General features: G+C 37.9%; 2 protein-coding genes across 2 annotated transcripts in view; one reads left to right on the forward strand and one right to left on the reverse strand.

The window, feature by feature from the left end:
* LOC119828686 (nuclear pore complex protein Nup133) overlaps window positions 1-6,179 on the reverse strand; it is an 11,020-nt gene extending 4,841 nt beyond the window's left edge. Inside the window, exons 1-15 of the mRNA XM_038350926.1 lie at window positions 5,999-6,179; window positions 5,765-5,883; window positions 5,422-5,618; window positions 4,895-5,108; window positions 4,344-4,459; window positions 3,944-4,124; window positions 3,460-3,588; window positions 2,870-3,040; window positions 2,356-2,524; window positions 1,935-2,022; window positions 1,354-1,592; window positions 967-1,124; window positions 679-806; window positions 370-564; window positions 15-75 (exon numbers count right to left, since the gene is read on the reverse strand). Coding sequence (XP_038206854.1) covers window positions 15-75; window positions 370-564; window positions 679-806; window positions 967-1,124; window positions 1,354-1,592; window positions 1,935-2,022; window positions 2,356-2,524; window positions 2,870-3,040; window positions 3,460-3,588; window positions 3,944-4,124; window positions 4,344-4,459; window positions 4,895-5,108; window positions 5,422-5,618; window positions 5,765-5,883; window positions 5,999-6,108 — 2,275 coding nt within the window. The 5' untranslated portion in view covers window positions 6,109-6,179. The remainder of the gene's footprint in view (window positions 1-14; window positions 76-369; window positions 565-678; window positions 807-966; window positions 1,125-1,353; window positions 1,593-1,934; window positions 2,023-2,355; window positions 2,525-2,869; window positions 3,041-3,459; window positions 3,589-3,943; window positions 4,125-4,343; window positions 4,460-4,894; window positions 5,109-5,421; window positions 5,619-5,764; window positions 5,884-5,998) is intronic.
* A 1,145-nt stretch (window positions 6,180-7,324) lies between these two features.
* On the forward strand, window positions 7,325-18,099 carry LOC119828687 (structural maintenance of chromosomes protein 2). The gene is made up of 22 exons (XM_038350927.1): window positions 7,325-7,651; window positions 7,906-8,055; window positions 8,250-8,411; window positions 8,736-8,846; window positions 9,210-9,331; window positions 9,648-9,804; window positions 10,343-10,534; window positions 11,063-11,198; window positions 11,543-11,718; window positions 12,002-12,203; window positions 12,503-12,576; window positions 12,773-12,919; window positions 13,131-13,352; window positions 13,798-13,940; window positions 14,183-14,282; window positions 14,546-14,658; window positions 14,865-15,093; window positions 15,360-15,554; window positions 15,945-16,151; window positions 16,463-16,678; window positions 16,925-17,134; window positions 17,423-18,099. The coding sequence occupies exons 1-22, from the start codon at window positions 7,484-7,486 to the stop codon at window positions 17,534-17,536; spliced, it is 3,546 nt and encodes a 1,181-aa protein (XP_038206855.1). The 5' UTR covers window positions 7,325-7,483; the 3' UTR covers window positions 17,537-18,099.
* The last annotated feature ends 7,988 nt before the right edge of the window (window positions 18,100-26,087 follow it).

Here is a 26,087-nt window from a genome sequence, read left to right on the forward strand (position 1 = left end):
CGCCCCCTCCGCACTCTCCGCCTCGCTCCACGCCGCCCACTGCGACACGCTCTTCTGCATCTCGCTGAGGATCGTCTGCGGGTATTATATTCATTTGATTTTTACGTGTGTACCGTGCGAAAATGAGAAATTTTTATAAAAAAAATTGTACACCAACGAGTTTTTCACACAGTTTGATAAAGGTTTCGATCAGCCATACCACTACGTCACACGTCCACGCGAAATAAACGTCTTGGCAAATAACAGCACAACACTTGGAAAGCGAGCTCTTATTTAGTTTACTTTGTTTAAAACACTGCCAATGTAAAACACATTTCACACTGACGCAGTGTGTATCGAAAGTTGCAAAAATAAGCGTGGTATCCGTACAGTGAGCGGGCGCAGCACGTGGTGCGCGTGCAGCGCGGCGGCGCGCGCGTCGTGCGGCGCGGGCAGCGCGGGCAGCGCGCGGCACACGCGCAGCACGCGCGTCACGCGGCGCAGCACCACGTCCGCCGCGCTCAGCGAGCCCGCGCCCAGCGCCGCGCTCACTTCCGGCTCCTCCTCCTCCGACCGCGACACCACCTGCCGAGGCAACATATAACGTAATATGTGCAATGTTTTATTCGTGTTTGAGATGATCTTGGAACATTTAAAATATTATATAAGAAAAAATAGAATTATGCAGTGCACACGTACGTGCTGCATGGCGGCGTCGACGAGCGGCGCGGCGGCTTGGTGCAGCCGCTGCAGCGCGCGCGCCGCCGCCAGCCGCGCCGCCAGCGAGCCCAGCGCCTGCGCCGTGCGCACGCAGCCCGACCCGCTCTCTGCACGCACATAGACAAACGTTCATTCATTTTCATTACAAACCAAAAATTGTCAAATGTAACATTATGAGATCATTCAGAAAGTTTTGAAAATACGATAAGACTCGGGGGAAATTCTTGCTTTATTTTTTTTTTTCATGATAAGCACAAAAGAGCGCACCCTTGCTGACTCTGGTGAGGCGGCGGAAGAGGCCGGTGGCGCGCAGGAAGTGCACGTAGAGCGTGAAGGCGCGCTGCTTGTCGCGCAGCTGCCCCGCCGCGTGCAGCGCGCCCGAGCTGCCCAGCGCCACGCGGCTGCTGCCCGACCGGATGCGCCACCTGCCCGCGCACACACCCACACACACACATCATTATTTATAATTGTAATAACAATATAAAACGAAGTGATAACTTTTAAACTTATCTAACCATATGCGACACTGGCGCCGTAGCGCGTTACGTTACGAAATAGTTTACCCTTCTAGAGGTTGATACTCTAAAGAAATGTTTCATTAATCTAAGCCATGATCACTCGTAACTACATATAGTACGTTATCGCAACAGCCACCTGGGATCGCCGGCGGGCACGTCGTCCAGCATCTCGGCGGCGAGCGCCAGCACGGTGCGGTCGAGCGGCGCGTCCACGTCGCCCGCCGCGCGCGCGGGGAACAGCTCGGCGAGAACGCGCGCCGCACCGGCCGCACCGGCCGCACCTGCCGCACCTGCCGCACCCACGCCCTCGCACCGCACGTGCAGCAGGAACGCCAGCTTCAGCTTGCCGATCGCGTCCGTTGTTATATCGCTTATCTATAACCATGGATGTCAATTGTGAATCGCCAGTTGGCAATTTGCGTTGTGTATAAGGAATAATATAATTGAAACGCGTCAAACATACATTAAGAACAACACACAGAAGTGCATCTCACACGCGTAAAATTGTAGCCTAAATAAAAGAAATATATAACGTTGTACTGGTGAGAATAATTTGTGGGTTAGATAGCAAAGAATGTAGGCTCGGTTACAGTTATGTCTTTCAGAACAGTTTTATACATAGTTTAAATAACAAATAACATGTATGTGAATCATAAAATGACTTCGAGAGACTTTATTGTAAACTTCGGAGTAAATATTTTTACATAAAATACATACCTCATTTGGATCAATCTCATAGAAGGTAAGGTTTCCCTCATACATATCAGAGGGACACGGTGACCCCATAGGGCTGCCACTAAATGATCTGTTGGAAAATTATTTCATAATAATTTATATATTACATATATCATGCTGATTAAATTACATTTTGTTTTATTTTAATAAATAAAACCATTATAAATATGATCTCTCACAGGTAACATACGTGAAAAATTTTTAAACAATAGGAAAAAATATCTATTCTAAAGCATTGAACTGCTATAATACTAAAAATTAAAATATAGGTAGAATATTTCTGTAGTCGAGTACTTTTTTTTTTCTTGTGTTATGTCATACTTAGACCTTTTAAGCTAGAAAATAATGTTCCTACCGAAATAAGAAATCATTATAATTAAAAAAAAAACGAGTGCGCACTCACTGCGACGGGTGCGCGGGATGCGCGGGGTGCGCGGCGTGCGCGGGGGCCGGCGCGCGCAGGCGCAGCAGGCCGTGCTTGCGCGTGAACAGCGCGCCGCCGCCCGCGCCCAGCACGCGGTCGCCCTCCGCCCCGACGTCCACGTGCTCCACCTTCTCCGCCGACAGCGACGCTGGATATCAACAAAATATACAGGGTCAATCAGGGTAATTGTTTTTTTTTGGATTGGCATAAAGGTTAGAAAAAAAACTTTAATATAATAATTTTATAAAAAAAAAATTATTTTCATTAGAGATAATAAAGTTTTTGAAAATTGGTTATAATTACCCCCATTTATAATTACCCTAATTGATTATACATATTTTTTATTTTCGAATTATTAAAACAATCATTTATTCATTAAAAGTGAATCAAAACAGATATTGAGCGCCGTAGCATTAAGAAATGGAAGTATGCGAGACATAACATCACACAACTACATTCCACCCCACACGCGAATGGCGGTGTTTGCACTCACGGTCGGCCGGCACGACGGCGAGCGCGGTGGGCCAGTAGAGCAGCGCGCGCGCGGGCGGCCGCGGCGCGGGGGGCAGCGGGGCGCAGCGCGGCGGCTCGTCGCCCGCGCGCGCCGCCACGCCGCACAGCGCCACCACGCGCGGGCTCTCCGCCTGCTCCACGCTCACCTGCGCTGCGGACCCAATTCGGCTCTGTTGCAATGCTCATAAGGTACTCTATTGTGTACACGGACGTGTTCGATAAATAAAAACACGATCGATTGTTGTTTGGAAGAAATTAATTCTGAGAAGCCAACAATCTTATTGTACAAACATTTATCATGTATATAATTACAGTTTGTATAATATTGTATAATTATAAAGTGATTAAATCAAGCTATGATAATTTTAACATGTGAAAGATTTAAATTTTACCTCACAATAGAGACTTACAAAAATAGGTAGATTTATAACTTGTACAATTCAATGAAAAATGGTTAAAGTTTTAAAATCAAATACGGCACTGGAATCGAACTATGAAACAAAAATATATAACACTTTGAGATAATTTCATAATGATCAAGTATGTGACTTCAAATATAAAATGTCTCACCTAATGCATATCGCATATCACTAGGTCGGCTCTGGTTGAAGGCGGCGACCAGCACCACCAAGAGCAGTAACATCCGATCACCAATGGGATGCACATCCAATGCCATTATTTCCATTGCACTTGGCTCTCCTAAAATAAAAATAAAAATACATTCTATCTCTTCTCATATTCATTTTCTTTTGGTGCACAAATGGACTATGAATGAATAAAAAATAATTATTATATTACCAGTAGAAAGAAACAGTATTTATAAGTAATTTACAGAACTAAAGTAACTTTTTTTATTGAACACCTACTAGATGAATTTTATAAGTTAACAATATTAGATATAAACTATACAATAATGAATTTTTTTTATAAATATTATTTAAAACAAAATGCTTGTACATAGTGTGTAAATAATTATCTCTGCTAAAAGTGTATCAAAGAATCAGTAGGCCAGCCCATCCCCATGAGTAGGGTAGCCATGGCAACCAGCACGCACCGTGCGGCGCGAGGTGCGCGCGCGCGAACGCGTCCACGAGCGGCCTGCGCAGGTGGTGCTCGTGCAGGCCGGCGCCGCCCCACAGCTGCAGCAGCGGCCCGCTCGCCACCATGCACACCAGCTCCGAGTTGTCCTCCGAGCCATTGCCCGCCGGCGGCAGGATCACCACGCCTACTAGCTTCTGTGGACAACAGCGCAGGGCCACTCATAAAATATATCTTGTTGACCACACTTAAGCATGAGGCTACAATTTTAATATTTTTACAGAACAAATCAATTAGATTGTAATTTGCCACAGTACAGTTTGATCTCATACCAGTTATAAAAAATTTAGATACAGAAATACCAATTAAACAATACACACATAATCAAACTTTTTTACATGGTCTAATAAACTTACAGTATCAGCATGTGCAGGCATGGAACCAAAGAATAGAAGTGAAACACGGCGACCAATGCCGCCAAGCCAACCACTTGGGGGTCTTAACATTTGACATGTCACTGTTGGTCTGCCTTCTGTGAAAATTTAAATATTTTTAGCATTTAATTAGCAGCACAACACTATTATTTTTTCTTTCAGTGAAGTCCTGTGTCCACTGTAGGGTATAGAGCAGATGACATACAAAAAAAAATTTAAATATCACTGACCGATTTTCTTTACAGACAAATAGGTGATCAGTCTTTGGTATCCTGCCGGACCAAGAATTTTTTTGTGAACCCACACAAATCCTTAAGATAATCAAATCCAGAACGCCTTAGCTATATGCTCATCATTAACCACTGTATCAAGGAGAAGGTAATTTTTTGTTCAGATTACATTATTTAAACAAAAAAGTTGTTGAAGTTTATATGGAAACAGTCTGTGATACCATATTTATAAAATTTATCTTATAAATCTGCTAAAGCATCATATGATCTTAAATATAACATAATTTTTCCTTCAATACAAACCCCGACTAGTATGAATCCTCACAAGGGTGCAAGTAGTTGTTGCCAACAGCAAGGACCCCACAGTAGCACCACTCTCATCAGTCCTTGCTACCAGCCTGTCACACTCCTGTCCCGCCAGCTCACAGGTTATCTCACTGTATGCCCCCTCTTGCCCAATGGAGGCCCAATATCGTACCACACCTTCTGGTGATACTCCAACACATGATGGCATTGCCTAAACCAAATTCACACTTAATAACACTGTATTTTCTAAATCTTCATTTTAGTACATCATAAGGTGAAGTGAAGATAATTGTATAATCAATTCAATTCATATACTTGTATAGTCTATCAAACTATTCACAAAGTAAATGGGAGAGAAAACAAAACTACAAATATTCATAAATTTTTTTGATGGAATTGGTATATATAATACTACTGAATAACAATGTGACAGTAGGTAGGTGAAAAATTATTATGATACTTGATTAACTTAGTCTTATTTTGAAAATTATGAGTAAAAAATAAGTAATATGTATATATAATACCTGTTCATTATCTTCATAAAATATCATAACAAGATCAGCCTTATGTGCCAAGTCCGTCTGTGGTAAGGTTAGTTCTCTTGCCGCAGTAGGACCTGATGATGATCCAGCAGCCTCTTGCGGCCAGGCAAGGACTCTGCGGCCTGTTACCACCCAGCACCAGCCACATGGTGACATGCGAACACTCACATCACCGCTTGCTAAAATACAGTGTATAATATACTAATTGCAATAAAATACTACTTAACCAAATACAAACTTTAAATATATAAATGCAGTAATAAACTGTGATACATTAAAATGACTATCATTTAATTTTGCATTTAAAAAATATAAAAAAGAATACCAAACGTGAGTGCTTCTGTAACCATCACGGGTAAAGGCATGCCATAAGTTTCAATGGTACTATGACCAATCTTGTAAATGACTTCACCCGATTCCTGCTGTGCAGACTGGCCATATTTGCTGAAATCAAAAAGAATAAAGTGTTAAATGGTTAAATGATTTTTTATTTGTGCTACTTACCATGAATAATTTGAAAAGATGTTAATAACGTATAGTAACGGGAAGGTTAAGGTACCTTTGATTCTTCTTTGACGAGGATAGTCCTATAGGCCTTCTGCCAGAAATAGACTGCCTCACTCTAGGAGAGAATGGACTTTTCATTCCACCTGTACTACTATAATCCATATTGTATTTACAATAAAAACTGTACACACAAAATCTAATTAACCGCCACCCGCCTCTGAATCGATGATCGCTTAATTCAATAATTTGACAAATGACAAATGACAGTTGACAGTCAGTAGAAAATTTCACAATTAAATTTTTTTTGTGCTAACAGCAACTATCATAGTGTAGCCATCAGCTTATGATAGTACACCTACACTTTATCATCATACCATTAACACAGATGCAAACTAATTTGGCTAACTGCAAAATTTATACGAACATGACGATGTTCAACACATCCCAATGGAGTGTATCCGAAATGACTGTATTACACAATATATATAATGTCATTTACTTCAAAAAATTCATTCAAACTTAGGTCAATCCCGCGGTACCTTTTTTAATCGACTAGTACTATTATTTTATTGCACTTGTATTATTATTCTTTTTTTTTCTCTATACTGTCTTCTGTTATCAAATTGAAGTTATATTGGTATTTTATTTTTTATTTTTTTTTTTTTATTTATGGTAGGTATTAGCGTAATCTCAAGATGTGAGGAAGAAATTAAGTCCTAGCCCCCAAACAAAATTTGATTGAAATTAGTTAGAGAGTTTAAGAGTATATAGTAGACAAATACCTTGACAGGTAATTGAAATCAAGATATTTAAATGAATTTAATTTACAAACCAATCTCATTATGACGGCAAACTAAAGGGCATTTCAACTTCATAATATTTGACTGTTCGTATGTTTTCGGCTATCTAGGCTCTTGAGTCGAAACTTCGCAGTCAAATATTTTAGTATGAATTCTATATTTCGTTTCCTAGTACAACCATCAACAATGTTGTTTAACAGTACATATTTTTGAATTAAATCTTTATGGATTTGTACAATTATAAAACTATTACTGTACTTTTCGCCCCGGCTTCACCCGAGGTACATATATATTCTCTGTGTTACAAGTGAAGTAGTAGTTTTATGATGCTAATGATGAAAAGAATTTTTGAAATCGGATCAGTAGTTTTTGTGTGAAAACATTGCGAACTTATTTACATACATATGTTTCTTTATGATACATTTATGGTTGAAAAAAAAGAATTTTGAGTAAGAGTTTGTATAAGCAAGAAAATTAATAAAGCTCTCAAGGTAAGAGAGATTTTATATCTGTAGTAACAATGAGTAATAATTTGTTTTTTCTGTATTTTAAAAACAATTTGTCAATGTCAAGGCGAAACAAACCGCAAACGCGAAACTTCGAAAACTAACGGATAAAATAAATAATAGTGGGAAATCATCTAGTAAACAGTGTTTTATTTACAGTATTTTACACATTGAATTTGTGGGATTCAATGTTTGACTATTATTACTTTTGAGCTAAAGGAAAGTAACAAAATGCATATCAAATCTATAGTTTTGGATGGTTTCAAGTCGTATGGAAATCGAGTGGAAGTTACCGGCTTTGATCCAGAATTTAATGCTATCACTGGGTTAAACGGAACAGGAAAGTCAAATATTCTAGACTCTATATGTTTCGTTTTGGGAATAACAAATCTATCCAATGTAAGTAATCCCACACACTTTCTTATGTAGAGTTTGAAAAGTTGTAAACATATTTTTATTTCATTGTGTTTGTTATTTTTGTGCTATCACATTACGTTGTTATGAATGAATGAATGAAAATTCTTTATTGCGTAAAAAATTCAAAAATAAGCAGTCGAACAAAAGAAACTTAAATTAAATTCGCAAAGGGCGGCCTTATCGCTAGGTAGCGATCTCTACCAGGCAACCCTAACAACAAAGGAAAATGTTTGTAGGTGCGCGCTGGAAGTCTTCAAGAGCTGATTTACAAGCATGGACAAGCTGGTATTACAAAAGCTACCGTGAGCATCACTTTTGACAACAGGAATAAGAGACAAAGTCCTATTGGATATGAGAACCATGATGAGATCACTGTTACAAGACAGGTGAATGACTTAAATTATCTCTATTATAGATTTAATTTTTAAAAAATATCTGTCATTTGCAAATTATAAAGATAATGTCTATATTTTATGGAAACAATAATTGAAATAAAGAGGTAAAAGAAAAATGTTTAAGAATTACTGCAGGTACTTGTAATATATTGAAAATTTTATCAGCAACATTTTACCTATTTTAGGTGGTGATGGGTGGTAAGAATAAATACCTGATAAACGGTATCAATGTACAAAATAAGAGAGTGACAGACTTGTTCTGTTCAGTGCAGCTAAATGTGAACAATCCCCATTTCCTCATCATGCAGGGCAGGATCACCAAAGTGCTGAATATGAAACCACCAGAGGTACATTTTAATAGTATTAATTAAATTTTAATGGTATTAATAATTCAATATTAAAATAAGATAGTTGTTTAAACCATGATATAAAGTGATCTAAAGTATATGATATTTGCATTAATTGAGTATAACAATTTAAATATAACAAATAAAATATATGTCAATTTGCTCATATTAACATTCTTATTGTGGATCAAATGTTCAATTGTCACTACTTACGAAATCAATTATATTTTGTAGTAATATTCACATAATTACTACTATGCTGATGCTTAGACTACTGAAACATTATTAATACATGTTATTATAAAAATATTGTATCATTTATAGATATTGTCTATGGTTGAAGAGGCGGCAGGTACAAGAATGTATGAAGCTAAAAAGCAAGCAGCTCAGAAAACCATTGAGAAAAAAGATGCTAAGCTGAGGGAGCTCAATGATGTGAGCAGACATTTTTTTCTATTTAATTTAAAAGCAACTTATGAGAATTTTCTATTGATATGAGAGTTTTCTGCTTATTATTAAGTACTGTATCAATTGCATCTTATGTATTGTTTTGTTACTTTATACCTCTGTGGGTTTGCATGGTTGTTTGGTTTGATTAATATAATTGCTGTCATTTGTACCGATTTTATAAGCTGGAGTGGTATCCACTCAGAGACATTGACTTTTTTGAGGAAATAATACATATTTGTAAACTGATTTATAAATTTTACTTGCCAATCAAAAAAATTTCATTAGTTAAACATGAGTATCAATATTTGTGAGAATAACTACAAAATCATATATGTTATAATATTTCAGATAATAAAGGAGGATATAGCTCCGAAACTGCAAAAGTTGCAGGACGAGCGAGCTCAGTTCCAAGAGTACCAGAAGGTTGTGAGAGAGTTGGAGAATCTTACAAGACTGCATGTGGCTTGGAAGTGAGAAAACACATATTTTTATCATCGTTCACAATTTCTTATTCATAATATTTATGATTATATACTTAACAAAAACTTGCTTGGATGTAGTATTAGAAGCCCATTTTTTTCATTGGTCGTGTCTACTGCTATGCATGTTGCAAGGATTCCTAGTTTTATTTATGTAAACATTCATTCATTTGTTGCTTACTGAAACACAATGTTCTGAGTTGAAATTTTAGTATACATTCAGATAGTTTGAAATCTTACTCAGTTTAACTAATATTTTAAAATTACCATGTATTAACAGTAATCAAGTTACACCTTTATCTTTCAGATATGTGACGGCAGAAAAAAGTGTCAGTGAAGCGAATAGCAAGGTGACAGAAGTGATGAATGAGATCCAAGGGAAGAAAGATAAGATAGAGAGCAATATTCAGGAAGCACAAGAGTTCGATACGCAGGCCACTGAGTTGAATAGACGACTGGATGAGGTTTGTGATTTAGGAAATATTGGGAACTGGGTGCCACTGTTGTTTCACTCACATTAGTTAAGATCTATGCCAGTTACTTATCAATGATTTTAATAAAGTATTTTTTTTTCATTAAAACACATTATATATTGATTTCATACAGTCTTTTTAAATTGAATAGTCAACACCAAAATTTAGATGTGATGGAAATCTGTTTAATATACTTGTAGTATTTTTGCATGCCGAATAATGTAAATGCTAACATGTAATATTTATAAATTAATACTTTTAAGGTAGGTAATTGGTTTACAATAAAAAAAAATTATTTGATTCCATATTGGTGTTTGTTTTCCCTTTAAAGAGGACTTTGCTTAGGTGTGCAAAAATACATAATTTTTCTTATTGATTTTAAATATTAAAAATCAACAACAGAAATACATAATTTTTTAAAATTTGAACTATCTTACTATTATGAGATTTGGGCAGTGACAGACAGATGGACAGGGAAGTCAAAGAAAAAAATAACAACAAATAAAAATGAGTGATACACAACTTACAGGAAAGCGGCAGCGCGCTGTTGGCGCTGGAGAGGTCGGCGGCGGGCGCGGAGCGGCGCGAGGCGGGCGCGGGCGCGGCGCAGCTGGGCGCGCGGGACGCGCTGGCGGCGCAGCGCGCGCGCGCCGCCCTGCTGCGCCGCGCGCGCGCCTACGACGCCGCCGCGCTCGCCGACAAGCGCGCCGTGCTGCTGCAGGTGCGCGCCCGGATATAATCATATTCAGAAAATAAATTAACTAATCATTGATTGACACGCACATAGGCAAAACTACTGCAGTCACTAAGTCAATCATTGGATAACTCATTCACTCACTAATTGATGACTATACTGAAATTCATCGTGTAGAGAAATTCGTGTGATAATTAAATATAAAGAAACTGTATGATTGCATATAAACGAAATGTTAAGTGGATATGGATTTTATATATAACGATAATAATTATTTAGTATAAATTGAAATTTAGTTCCCTAAAAGAGAACATATTATACTCTCTTAAACATTGTGCATATTGCACAAGTCACATACACATCACATGAACATGGCAATAGTTTTTTTAATGTCTGTAGATAGTTACGAGACCAGTTAGTGACACAGGCTACTTTCTACCACCTCATTTCTCAAGCAAAGATTCATTATGATACGCATCTGTATCTCTATATTAAAAATGAGATATTTTACATAACAACTGATAAAATCATTTCTTAATGATATTTGTAACACAGGCGTCATCGACATTCGAGTCGCTCCGGGCGGCGAGCGAGGCGGGCGAGCGGCGGCTGGCGGAGGCGCAGGCCAAGTTCCTGGCCGTCAGCTCGGGCCGCGAGGACGCCGCCTCCTCGCTGCAGGACCAGCTCATGGGTGCGTCCCGCTGTCCGCTTGTGTGGCCGCTGCACTACACTCGCGACTGGTTACAGTCATGGCCCTTGTTTTTGATGAATACTTTCATAAGTTATATGTGATCATAACTGACAGATGAGCTGTACATTTCGAGAATCTGTGACATTCGTTTTGTAATTCTCTTGTACTAAACTTTATTTGTAGAGAACTTACTTGTGAACCTGTGATTAGGTAATCGAATATGCTTAGTGGACTGATCATTTTATTTTATAATTGTTCCATCAATGTACGTACATCATTTTCGCCATCAGCCTTCTCTGAAAGAAGTTGTATATACACATTATTTATATATAATATAATTCCAGAGGCAAAACAGCAAGCCTCCGAAGCGTCCACGCGGATATCACAAAATATGATGGAGAGGAAACACGCGGAGGAGCGGCTCAAGGGCCTCGAGCGGGAGTTCAGTTCCAGTAACGCGCAGTACAAACAGGACTTGGATGTCATACAGAAGAATGAGGCTGAGGTGGAGAGGCTAAAGGTGTGTCCAATAGTCATAGATATATTGTGTTGAATGATACTTTTTGTTTATCTCCTAGTCTTATTGATAAATCTGCAAAATTTGACTGACTACTAGCCTGTTCTCTAATTCACTAATGGTGGTATAATTGACGAGTGTTTTCACTGTTGAAAACATTCAAAAGTAACAACTTTTGTATGAGACTGTGCATCTAAGTCTTTTGTTAAATTTATATTTCAAAATCGACAGGTTTCATTTCTGACGAGCAATATTGATTTATACAAAAAATCTGTTGCGTGCGCAGGCGCAGCTGGCGGGCGCTGCGGGGGGCGCTGGGGACGGCGCGGCGGGGTGCGCGCAGGCGGCGGCGGCGGCGCGGGTGCGCGCGGCGGCGGCGGCGGCGCGGCGCGCGCGGGAGGGCGCGGAGGCGCTGGCGGCGCGCCTGCAGCGCTGCCACTTCCGCTACGAGCCGCCCGAGCCGCACTTCGACGCGCAGCGGGTCGCGGGTCGGTGCGCCTGCGCTTCATATCGACATCTTTTTGCTGCTTATTATATACTAGTTGATCCGGCAAACGCTGTTCTGCCTTATTCTTATCATTAAGGGCTATAAAAAAATTTATGTCAGCTGAAGTATTCTGTGATTTCTAATATTCTCTATTATATGTCTGAAAAAAAATCTCTAACATCTGTTGTACGCCACTTAATGAAATTAATCGTTCAGAATTATGATTTTGAACCTTAGCACGTATTATATATATTCATAGTTAAAATATATGATAAAAAATATACCTCGTTTTAATTTCAGGCACTGTATGCAGGCTTATAAATGTCATCGATCCTAAATATTGCACGGCGCTGGAGACGGCAGCCGGAGGAAGAGTGAGTTGTATTAATTTTTTCTTGAAAATGTTTGTGTTGAATAACATATCCTATGTTTTAAATTCATAATGAGAAGGATTAAAAATGAAAGGAAAATAATTTCATTTTTGTTCTTAATTTTTTGCAAAGAAAGCAAAGCAAAGAAACGACAGGCTGCGTATTTAGAAGAATAACTAGTAATATTGTATTGATACAGTTGTACAACGTGGTGGTGGACACGGAGGTGACGAGCAAGCTGCTGCTGCAGCACGGCAAGCTGCAGACGCGCACCACGCTCATCCCGCTCAACAAGATCTCGGCGCACGTGCTGGACCCGCGCACCTTGCGCGCCGCGCAGGACATCGTGAGTGCGCCCTTTCGGAGGCTCGTTTCCATTTCCTCACCCTCCCCAGTCCATTCATTCCAGCCGTCAATCTTTTCCTTATTCTTTCCCCTTTGAACACGGGCAGTAAAATTTTATGGCAGTGGTGATCGATCGGCATAAAAAAACCCTTTCAATCTTACATTTTCATAATACAAGTGATTTAATATTAAGTCTTCCAAACTGAATTCAGGGCGGCGGGCCGGACAAGGTGCAGCTGGCGCTGGATCTGATAGAGTTCGAGCCGCGGGTGCGCGCGGCCATGAGCTGGGTGTTCGGCGGCACGCTCGTGTGCGCGGACCTGGACACGGCCAAGCGCGTCACGTTCGACCCGCGCGTGCGCACGCGCTGCGTCACGCTCGACGGCGACGTGTTCGACCCGTCCGGCACGCTGTCCGGCGGCGCTCGGGCTAAGGTACGCTGCGCGGAGAGACTTACTCCATATGGGAATACAATTAATCTGCCATTGTAAAATAATCCAGTGAACGAGACATTTTGTTTGGATTATAATTGTTATGATAGGATATATATCATTTCGCATGTGTAGGGACAGCATCTATGAGGCAAGAATCATATAGAAAGTTTAATGTGTTTTAAAGTTTAAGTTTAATAGAACATGCCAACTGATGTGGGTACGTTCTAGACTATTTTATGCGCATCAAACATGGATATATATTTAGACAGTGGCTACTAGTAGAGGATTAGTCCTAAGTGACGTGTATGCTATGGGCCTGACACAGTCAATATTGACTGAAAGTCCCCAAATAAAATAAAAAAGTTTTGTTTGAATAAGAATTGTGTACATTTATATATGCGTATTCATTCTTGTTATGGAATATACGTTGACGCGTTCCGTGCAGGGCGGCGCGCTGCTGGTGCAGCTGGCGGAGCTGCGCGAGCGCGAGCGGCAGCTGCAGCAGCTGGAGGCCGAGCTGGCGCTGCGCACGGCAGAACTCGACTCCGCGCAGAGCGATGCCGAGAAGTACGCGGCGATTAAGCAGAAGTGAGTTCACTTTCTTTTCTCTTTTCTTTATCCTGATGATGATAGATTACTACACATAAGAATCAAAATTAAATTAAATTCTAAAGTATCAAAATTTTTCACTTCCAATAAAATCCTGACATTATTTTATGCGAAAAAATTGAATATTCGTCGCATTAGTAGGTAGTTTCCATGAAATTAACGGAGTATATATTATTTAGTGAAGTGAAATTGTAGAGTAATATATAAGTGGTTCCGTTCAGGCTGGAGATGTCGGAGCACTTGCTGGGCGTGTCGCGCGCGCGCGTGGCCGCCACGGCGCACGCGCAGCTGCACCAAGAGATACAGGCGCTGCGCGAACAGGTGCGCGCTACTCACCCCTCGCCACTCTGCTCATCCCTTATCATCTCTTGCTATACATTATTGACTGAAATAAAATATTAATATACATTGTTGAGAAGTACGAATATGACAAACTTAATATTAAACTTTTAATATTTTTAAAGAACGTATTGCTTAAAACAGAAACTTTATAATAGAGGTATGAGAAAATCTCATTACATTGTTAGTTTATGGTAAAAACGTTATACGTCTCGTCCTTTAATTGATATTTTTCACGTGTATAGATAAAACAATTGAGCGCGGCGTTGGAAGAAGATAAGAAAACGCAGGCTGAAGCCTCGGCCCGCGCTAAAGAACTGGAAGCTAAAGTGAAAGATATTAAGGGACATAGAGAAAGGTAAACTGTTGAAAAAAATGTGTAAAATCTGTGATTTATAATATTTAGATATCTCTTAATAATGTCTGTATTTTATAGCAATGAGTTAAAAATTTTACACGTTCGTTCTAGAATGTGATTTAAGTATAATTTATATTTTTTAAGGCTTATATTAAGTAACCAGATGACGATGAGATAAATAAAATTTATATAACTTTCCTTAACAGAGAGTTCCAAAAAGCGGAACAAGCGTTGAAGAAAGCCAAAGAAGAAGCAGAGCAGCACGGCAGCACCTGGAAGCAGCGCGAGCAGGAGTTCGAGACGCTCCGCCTGGAGGTGCAGGAGCTGGAGGCCGCTGTGGCCAGCACCGAGAAGCAGCTGCAGGACACGGAGCAGGCGGTGGAGGGACTGGCAGCCGCTTTTGAGAAGGCGCAGCAGGAACACAGCGAAGCGCTTGTGAGTAGACACATACATATGACAAGTAGGCAGAATAAGGTTTGGATTGGAAGTTGGAAGCAAAGAAGCAAAGGAATCTTAGTTTGATGTTTAATACTTGTTATTTCCTTTAAATTTTCTAACATAATATCCAATCTAGAATGAAAGTTCCCATGTAGCGAAGGTTAATTTGAAAATTCTGCAACCCTACTGGATTTTGTTTAACTATCATATTCAGAATTTTTATATGCATCGAGTAGTGGCTAAATGTTTTTTTATTTACCCAGGCTACTGTAAAAGACTTGCAAAGCCGTATAAAGAAGCATAAAGCGGAAATAGCCAGCCGCAACACGGAGGTGGCCAAGCTGTTGCAGAAGAAGGACAAGCTGTTGAAGGACAACAACGAGCTGGAGCTCAATATTAAGGAGTTGGAGTACAAGGTCAAGGAGTTACAGACCGAGGCTTCTGATTGCAAGAAACGGGTGAGTTATGCAAAGAGTATTGTGATTTAGTAGATATATCAATTTAAATTTTATTGGCCATTGAAATTTATTAATATTAAAATGATTATTATTATTATTATACCAATGACATTTTTTGTAATGCTTTTAGGTGTAGTTTATATTCTATTTTGAAGTCTATGAAATATTTGAAATTGGGCTTTGAAGCATTGCATTTTAAATTATTTGCATCGAGTCACTCAATCAGATTTTTATACTTATTAGGTCTCAGGTGTCCATGTTTTGTTTTGACATGCTGGAAAAGTTTGAGAAAGCACCTGGAGATAAAATAGAAACCGGAGTGTTTTTTGAATGTAATGCCGTGTCGGCTGTCAGTAATCGGTCGTCTTAATGCGGTGCGCGTGTCCGCAGATGGAGGCGCTGGAGAGCGAGCACGCGTGGATCGCGTCGGAGCGGCAGTACTTCGGCGCGGCGGGCGGGCTGTACGACTGGGGGCCGCGCGGGGGCGCCGGCGCCGGTGCGGGGCCGCGCGCGGCGCAGCTGCGCGAGCGCCGCGCCCGCCTCGCGCGCGGCCTCAACGCGCGCGCGCACACGCTGCTCGGCGGCGAGGAGCAGCAGGTGCGCGCCCTGCTATTCACCTCCATCCTCATTTCTATTTATTTACCCTGAGCGTGAAAACGAGAAAGGTTACGAGGGAAATTTAATGAAAATGAACATTTATTTTAACATACCAAAAATCTCGGCAAATAATAAGAAAATGAAAAACAGATAAGAAAGCACTTGTTATTCGCCTCAATATTACCCTTACACCTCGATGGTTCACCCCCTCCTCTGTCTCCTCCGTCTCCTCCTTCTTTGTTTGCTCTGCTATGTATATAACCCTAATTTTCACTACACATTATAAACCCAATTTATTGGTATTTACGCAGTACCAAGACGTGTTGCGCAAGAAGGCAATCGTGGAGGCGGACCGCGCCAAGCTGGTGGAGGTGATGGGCGAGCTGGACGAGAAGAAGCGGCGCACGCTGGTGGCGGCGTGTGCGCAGGTCAACCGCGACTTCGCGTCCATCTTCAGCACGCTGCTGCCCGGCGCGCAGGCGCAGCTGCGCCCGCCGCCCGGCCTCTCCGTGCTCGACGGACTCGAGGTGATATATAATAATATAGATGGTCTTTTGATCGGTAAAGACAATAGTCTTTACCGATCAAAAGACCATCCGAACTAAACTACTACTAAAGTAAGATAATTTGAAAAGATACGACTCGACGGACCACGGAATCAAATTTTTATGGTCCTTCAAGCCTGTTCGTTTTAAATTGTCATGGTTTAAATGTTATTTATCTAATTAAACCTTTATTCTATTATAATTTTTATTAATAATTAAACGTATCAGGTACGCGTGGGCTTCAATGGCACGTGGAAGGAATCGCTGAGCGAGCTGAGCGGCGGGCAGCGCTCGCTGGTGGCGCTGTCGCTGGTGCTGGCCATGCTGCTATTCCACCCGGCGCCGCTCTACATCCTGGACGAGGTGGACGCGGCGCTGGACCTGTCGCACACGCAGAACATCGGCGCCATGCTCAAGGACCACTTCCGGCACTCGCAGGTGCGAATGTATAGTATGGATTTACAGAACAGATTGCAGCGAGGATTGTTTGGCACCTACTTCAATCTTCGAATACACATTAACATTGGACTCGAAGGATCATTGAAAATCCTATGTGATGTGAACTTAGCCCCCTGGTATACTTGCACGACTACCTACTACACATGATATAGTCTAATAATAACATCTCTATATTCCTATAATTGCATTGATCAAATAAATCCGATTGTATGGTCCTTCGAGCCGGACGTACCACAACGCGTACTAAATTGCAGTCTCCCGTTGCAGTTCATCATAGTGTCGCTGAAGGACGGCATGTTCAACAACGCCAACGTGCTGTTCCGCACGCGCTTCGTGGACGGCATGTCGGCTGTGCAGCGCACCGTCAACTCACGCCGGTAGTTTCATAAAAAACAAATAAACTTACAAAATGTTTTTTTAGTAACAAACATCGGGCAACTGCGCTGGTGGTTCGCCTGATGGTAAGCGATCACCACCGCCCATGAACTTGCTTAGCTTTTAAGGGGAAATGGATAAAGAAAGGATTCACAACTGGAAAAAAGGAATGGCCTGCGAAGGGTGAGGAAAAGGATACGGCCCTCGCCATCCTTGTATATACAATGTATTGTTGAAGTGTTTGAATTTAACTCGACAGATTGTTTCTGTTATAACTGCGTATTGTAAGGTACATTTGTAAATATAGTAAATAAGTTTTGGGTCTCGATTTCATGTAATTGTTGTATTTAAACTCCTTTTGTGGCGAATTTTGAAAATTTTGATACAAACAAAAATCGAATGAAATGTCGTTTCGCCTCATTGATCTTTTCTTTCACTGTCAGTTTGACATTCCTAATAAAAACATTTATAATCAAACTAGAACTTTAATTTGTTTATATCTTCACACGGAGTTCTCTGAGTTAAATGTTATATAAGTTTTTTTATGGAATCCATGTGATTCATCACGAATATAAGGTTTGAAAATTATGTTCTTGGTTTTATTTAACTACATTTTTATATCTTTATATAATATGTATGCACGTAAGTCCTCATTCCAAGCTGATGTGCATGAAGTGGTTTTCATTAATTTAAATATAGATAGATGAGACATTTGAAAGGGATATAGTGTTATAAGTAAATCATCACCATGTTCAGTTTTTGTTACTTGACTTCCTTTTTAAATGACCTTTCAAATGAGAATGATTTATCGACTTTATAGACACATTTTCCAAGAAATACTACCAACGGAATCCGAAATATGTTATTTTTTATTCAATTCAAAACGGTATATCGTATGCATTGCATTCATAAATCTGATGCATTCAATAAACTCGCGACATGAAAAGCGCATATTATATCGGTTTGGCTCGTAGCATTCATCGCCCGTTAAGAATTCTATTACGCTGGCAGTAAACAGGGCTGTAAGTCGCTCACCTTGCCCTCGGGAAATAAAACTTTTATTCGAAACTTTAATATCTGGCGGCATGTTTTATTGGCACTAGTAAAACGGGTTTTATAATCGCGCTTTTAAGTTCACTTCGAATTGCTGCCAATCTTGAACTTCATCGTCGTTTGCGAGTCACGGTTATGAGTTTTGGCTCTTTTGGTTATTACGTCATTTTTAATTTTTAGGTTTATAGCATTGAAATTATATTACGTCATTATCAGAATAAGATGGTAACTGCTTAAAAAAACCTATTTAGTTTCATTTAAAGTAATATCGTAAAAAAATCCTTAAATGAATTTGAAAGTCAGGTGTTCAAATTACATTTTAAAAAAGTATAAATGTAATATAGTAGATATGACGGAACGTCTCGGACCAAGTAGTTCTAGCTGTGTATTTATAACATCTTTATGATTTAACACCATTATTTTGAATGACTCGTAGTGAGAATTATATAATATTCTTCCTGGAACGAGTCAACTATTACTCTATTTCACTATCGTAGCAAACGTTTCTAATTTAGGAAAGCTCATTTTTATGCGAGCTAGAGGTTTATAGCATAATTTGTCTAGCAAGAGGCAACACAAAAGCAAGGATGGCAAGGAAATGGAGAAATTATTCACACACCCGTAATCCGTCGCCCAGTGACGATATTATGCGGGGATTTTTTAAGTTATGAGGGCATAAACTTGCGTACTATGGACTTGATGAACGATGTATGTGTCTGGGAGAATTCTTTGCCAAATAAGGGCCTCTAATCTTTAATGTTAAATAGTCGTACTTCGGCCTACATTTATTGTTCGTCGACAAACATTAATACGAGTGCACAGATACTATGAGAAGAGTATATTGTATTTTGGTTATTATTTAAATGTCTAAAGAATACACTCAAACATTGAGAGATTGTTTTCCTAGTAGGATTGACCTGGTGTTACAAAAGTTGTCCTGGGCAGAAATGTCCGAAGCCGGGACAATTTGCTAGTAAATTCTGAAATATTGTTTCTTTTATTATAAATCTCTATGCCACTTGCTCTAAAAAAACTCTTATTTTAAAATTGCAATGACTAAACGAAATGATCTAACAATATATTTAGAAAAAATATGAAATTCGACTTATAAGAAACAAGGAAGTCAGACATACTAGTGGGTTGTTGAATTGTACTTCCAGAAAATGCCATATAGCATCCTTTCTATATCTGTGGCATTCAATTCCATCGATTCGAGAATAAATTAGACTTGAAGCAAACTTGACTGAAACTAGATCTACTTCACTTAAAAGGCCGAACTGCAGATAAAGCTAAATCAGAACAAATAGTGAAACTCCATCTCTAAAGCGGACGCATACTGACAAGTTTAATACAATTTCACAAGTTACAACTAACTAGCCAGGTGATAGCGACACCTGATCTCCGACCCTTACAACTTGCGATTCCTCTATTTGCGCTAACGGATTACGGCTGGAGCAAACGCAATTGAACTTTACGGTGTTGTAATAAAGTTGGTTTTGTGGTGAGGTTTTCGTGTGCAGCGTGAAATCGTTTTGTTCGCAGATCTGAGGGCTTAGAGCCTGAGTTGTGGATGTTCGATGTAATTGTGTATACCGATATGTGAACTGGCCACGCTTTTGTTAGGGTTATAGTAATTTGCTTTTGAATTGTAGGCTTTAATATTATGCACTACGACCTCTGTTATTGAGTTTTGTGTCAATGCAATTTGTCAATGATTACTTCTGTTTGCGATCCAATTGTTTGAGAGGAATACTTATATGAATTTGTTCAGTAGATCGAAAATAAGTTATAATATGATGGTCATCAATAAATGTTTAGATAAACTTTAGCCCAATACCAATACATAAGAAAATAATTAACATATTGTTGATTTGTTTGTTTTTAGAAGGGATTTTTCTAATATATGAAACATCCAAAATATTTTATGCATACAGCGCAGCCAGCGATGTGTAGTGTATGTAAGGTATAAATAGCGAGGACCAGAGTGAGGCAGAGAAGCTAGACAAATGGCAGGCGAGGGGCGGTCAGCGGTGATAAGCGCTAATGCCTTAACTCACTTTCATAGGTTAATTACTCTCTTTGTTGTACTGCGTGCATCATTTTAATATAAAGTGCAGCATTTTTTATTGACAAATTGTAGCATGTGTAAGGAAATTTACGTAACTGCGTTATTTGTAGATCATTAGGGGATTTTTAAGTACTGAATTTAAATTTAGATTTAAGTGGAATCTGATATCCTTATTAGAGCCTTATTATCAGTTCAAAATCTCAATAGATATTGAAACCGTTTCATCGTTTATTTACATATACGACTAAAAATATACAGTTTTACAAACACCGCAAACAATTATATCAAAATTATACATTATCGATTGCAAGGCTGCACTAAGCACGCATAAAATAATTGCTTATTCGTGTAAACTTTCGGAGTGAATGCTGGTTATATTCGTAATGTTAATTCAATTTTATAAGTGGCAATGCTGCAGTTTGCTGCAAGCTGGCGTGTTAGGAATGTATATGGTTCGCACATGCTACGCTGTATATAACTTCATAAATTTAAAATGCGATGATATTATAATTTGTACTTATTAATTTTGAAAGAGTTACTTATTTTGTAGTTTAAAAAGTCACGATAAAATTTTCTGTCGACTCTTCGCTATACATACTACTCTCCGACTGAATAATCTTAATACATATAAATTACATGTCACGTTATTGGTCCGCGATAGATTCCTAATTTAGTCAACCAATTGGGTTTTTGAACAAAAATTTTTTTTGTGATTAATAAAAAGATCATATATAAGTTTTATAACAAAACTATTTTTTTATTTTTTTTTCGCAATAATTCAAAAGTTATTTCAATATAAAAATTCATTTTTGAATCCAGTACCGATGATGCGCCGACAGCTTTCGAACAAACCCGAGCGCGTGTGACGTCATAATGTTAGTTTTCACTCATTGCAGTTGATATAGAAACAATAAGTACAGTGTTTTGATCTATTAAATTTGTTGTCATTGTAAAATATTTAAATTTATATTGAAAATGTCTAATAAAAACAAAATCAACTCCTGACAAAATGTTTTTAAATGTTTCAAATTCAGTAACTTCTTGTAAAATGTACTATTAGCGGAAAAATTTCAACAGGAGCATTAGACTTTTTTTTGACAGTTTTTCTGCTTCAATATATTTTATAACAGTACCAATGCCTGATAATCGCGATTCTTTCCAATAGTTATCGACTTCTGTTGGTGTCGGACCTTCACTTCTGCGATGGGTCCACATAAGTAATGCTAATGCATGCTTGCAACCACCTGTAGACATAATCTAAAAGATTTTATTGCTGATAACATCAAACAACTTAAATTTAATAGGAGTATAAATTACCCGCGGAAGCTGCACAGTCATGGCATTGAACATCCTGAATTTTTCTTGACTTTTCATTAATAGTTAAAGTAACTGTATAAGCTTTACTCCGAACTCGGTGTTCTGGACAGACCCGTCGTTTTATAATACAAATATTTTTTTACGACTTAGTTGAACATAACCTATAGCTTTGTCGCCAGAACTCTCACGCGATGCTCTACAATTTATGAAATAAATAATTATATTTAATATAATGGTGAGTAGATACTTAAATATTTTTATTTATTATATTATTTTTTAACAGACTTACTTGATGCCTTGGCACCTTGAACTTCAGCAGGTTTAAACCGGACGTCATTTTAAAAAAAATTGGTTATCATAAAAATACTAACATCAGGAATATTATCAGACTTTGCCTGAATAAATCCTTTATCATACATAGCTAATCGGAACCAACTAACAACTCGTTTCTTAGCAATAAATTTTCAATTTTATTGTCTAGTCACGTATAAGCCGTACTGTTACGTACGTAGCTACAACATTATGACGTCACAATTATGGTGACCAATCATGGTGCGTTTATAGTCACGTGATATTTTTATAAATTTGATCAATTTTAAATTGTTTATAATTTATTGAAAAATTGTTTTTTTAAGTTTTTTACATCAAATATCAATATTATTAACAATAAAATTTTAAAATACATAAAATAAATCAAAAAATTTTTTTTTTTCAAAATCTCAATTTTAATCAAAATTGCACACCATTTGTAATTTAATCTAACTGAAAAGATAGGATAGTATATATTATTTTAATTACGATAAATGAACATCCGGGCGGTGCTCGGGCGTGCAGCTACTAATTTATAATTGTTATAAATTAGGTACAATACATTGTTATTAACATAACAATCCCAAAAACTCTTGTAAAAAGCCTCGTTGCATAACGTTTCAGTTAGCACTATATAGTTATCACATAATACGTGTATGTTTGTTATTCTGGCATTCCGCTTGCCTCGCTGTTTTCCGTGATAGATTGGTAAAAAAAAGCATGCTGTTCGTAAGCTGTACATCCGTTGGGTTGAGATATGGCCTAAGTATATAAATACACATCCCACTGAGAAGTGAAAAATGTCATAGCTGCGGAAGTGTAGTCTAGTATAACTATAAAGTCATTTTTATTTGCAAGGTCCTTCGTGTTACACAGCATAGTTTGACACCCGAGAATTGATAAAGAATAGCTTATGGAATGGAAAGTATGCGGGGAACAACACAGGCTGTCTGTTTCTTTGGATACGCAGTGGAAACCGCGGTAACAAGCTCGTAATTGAAAAAATTTTCTGAATTCCCATAAGCCGTAGGTGACCTACCAGATCTTTTTTGGATTCGATCCTACGCGACTACTAGGCCTGTGAAAATATATTATGGACTCAAACAAACAATCATATTAAAACAATTAAATACGACGTACCCAAATTACAATCTCCATTAATTTTCTGTATACAAATTATATTGTTTACTCAAAGTGAAGGTCAATTTATCATCAATAAATTATTCTAATAATCAAGAGATTGCTAGCTCATTGCGGGCACAATGGATGCTGAAATTCCATCGATATCCTCCCCCCGCTCCCTCTCTCCCTCAATGCTGCGGGCTAATTATCGGCTGTCTGACACTTGGCTACCTACGTTATAATAATTTATTACCTCGATTCTTTACACACTTAATTTCCTATAAATTACGAAGTCAATTATGATATGCTCTAGAGATTTCTTCTTTAAAGTATATATGAATGATTTTTTTTTAGAACGGCAGTCATTGATAAAAAACTTCATTATAATAATTGTAAAATGTAGAAGAAGAAGTATGTCTCAATTAAATCATTCACGTATGTCTCTCACGTATCTCTCTCCCAAGTGGAGAAAAATTCAACCAAAATTCATTTAAATCAATTCAGCCATTCTACAGTTACAAGTAGTGCAACTAGCCGAATTTTATTTTATTCTAAATCCCTAATACACGCGCCATGGTTTTATGAGTAGTAGAGCAATACACAACACGTTAATTTGTAAATGGATCAAACGACTTGTATTTCTAGTGTTTCATTAATTTTATTAGTGTGTCATTAATATCAATAAGGAAAATTTGTAGGCAATTGATTATCTAAATCTATCTATCTCTATTATGAAAAGACTACAGATTGAAAAACTGATGGGATGGACCTGTTTAAAACGATAGAATGTCATAAAATATTAGCATTCAGTATTATGCCGTCACATGAAATCTGTCCAACTGAATGTTGTCTTAACTTTGCTTAGAACATATTTTGGCCCGGCAATGTTGTAGGTATTTAGCAACACCAGCAACGAGTAAATACTCGCTGATTATTTGACATCATATGACAGTTTATTACATTATTATTGAATGATTCGTTTGTGATGTTATTGTGATCTACACGTGTATTTAATTTTCTGCAAACTATAGTTTATAACAACGTAATGATTTATTCATGGCCTTCTGGGATAATAGCAAAGAGTTAATCTATAATTATGTACATAATATACTCGACGTGCATGTAGTACAAAAGTTTAAGAAGTGTTTTAAGAACGTATTATAAAGAAATCTAAATGGGTGCAGATGGTTATAACTTTATAAATGTATACTAATAATATTAATAGAATACCAGTCTGTTGGTTACGGTTTGATGTAATACGTAGACTGCGTAGGCCTTAGTCACTTTGCAGAGCGCTTCAACGAAAACATGAGACTTTTAAATTTGAAATATAAATTTCCAATTATATTTATATAATCATATGAAAAAGTAAATAAGTAAAGGCATGACGTTTGAGTGTAGAAACGCTTTCAAAGCGAGTAAATATTGAAATACCAGTGCATTAGAGTTGGGTTAATGGAATGAACTTTTAGAAAAAATATTTTATAGGTCGCCTTCTTAGAGATTTTGTTCTGACGTCTTTAATTGAATGGGCACACGCGATTCTTAAGAGTTTATAAAAGATTTCTTTTAATTATTTAAACAATATATAAATTTTTCAATATATGTACATGACAAGTTTTATTGTATATTTGAAGAATGAAGAATAAATATAGAATGGCAACGTTCGTTATTAAAAATATTCGAAATATATATTATTTTAATAATGGTATTATATCCCCTATTACATGATCCTATTAATTAAAACATAAGTGAGGTAGGACTATTGCATTGAAAAATGTAACTTTTAATTTAATATAATTGCACAGCAATTAACTTTCACGAGATGGTTTTATTACTAAAGAAAGAGCTCACGAAGCTAGCCTTTTGCTTTCAAAGTGAGATTATTAAATTTTAATACGATTCATAGTTTAAACTTTCTCGTCTTAATATACAATTTGCAACTCAAGGCTTGCAATTGAAAATAGTTAGGTACTGTGGATAAATTTGTAGAGAAGTCATTGAGGTTCTTGGATAATTGCAAAATTTAATTATAGACTGTGCTATTTATGTTATGGTTGTGCTATTTCCATTTAGTTTTTATGATTATCGTGTGTAGTTTATAGAATATTGTATATAAGGAGGAATAACACAGTTTGTTGAGAATTATTTGTAAATAAATAATAGGAATAAACAAAAGTATGACAATGGAGTGCTATCTCAACTATGATCAGTATACTAAATGATACAAATTTTAAGACCTTGTTATGGATGGTTTTTGTGAGTGCAATTTATTTGTTAAGTAAGTTATGCCATATTGATGGTGCTTTTATCGTAATTACGGTATGTTCGTCCATTCTTCCATATGTATGTATGTGTGGGTAACGATGCAAAATTATGAAGGAAATAATTTATCTCTGGCTTGTTGTTAACCGTAGTAATAATACAAGTAGAGTAAAAGCCTGATTTTATAGACTCAGGCAGCAATAAATTGTTAAAGATATTGCATTTAATTAATTGTGAAAGATATTACACTTAAATAACAGTACAAAGATCTGGTTTAGGTTATCACATAATCTTAATAAACAGAATATTAATTCACCTATTCGATGGAAATTTTTTGGTTTGTATACCGTTGTATCAGTGTTGCGCATTACGCGTAGCACATGTTGACGAGTTTAAGCATTGACTGTTGTTAAGAATAAACAA

Source organism: Zerene cesonia, chromosome 8 (assembly GCF_012273895.1).
Source record: "Zerene cesonia ecotype Mississippi chromosome 8, Zerene_cesonia_1.1, whole genome shotgun sequence".
NCBI lineage: Eukaryota > Metazoa > Arthropoda > Insecta > Lepidoptera > Pieridae > Zerene > Zerene cesonia.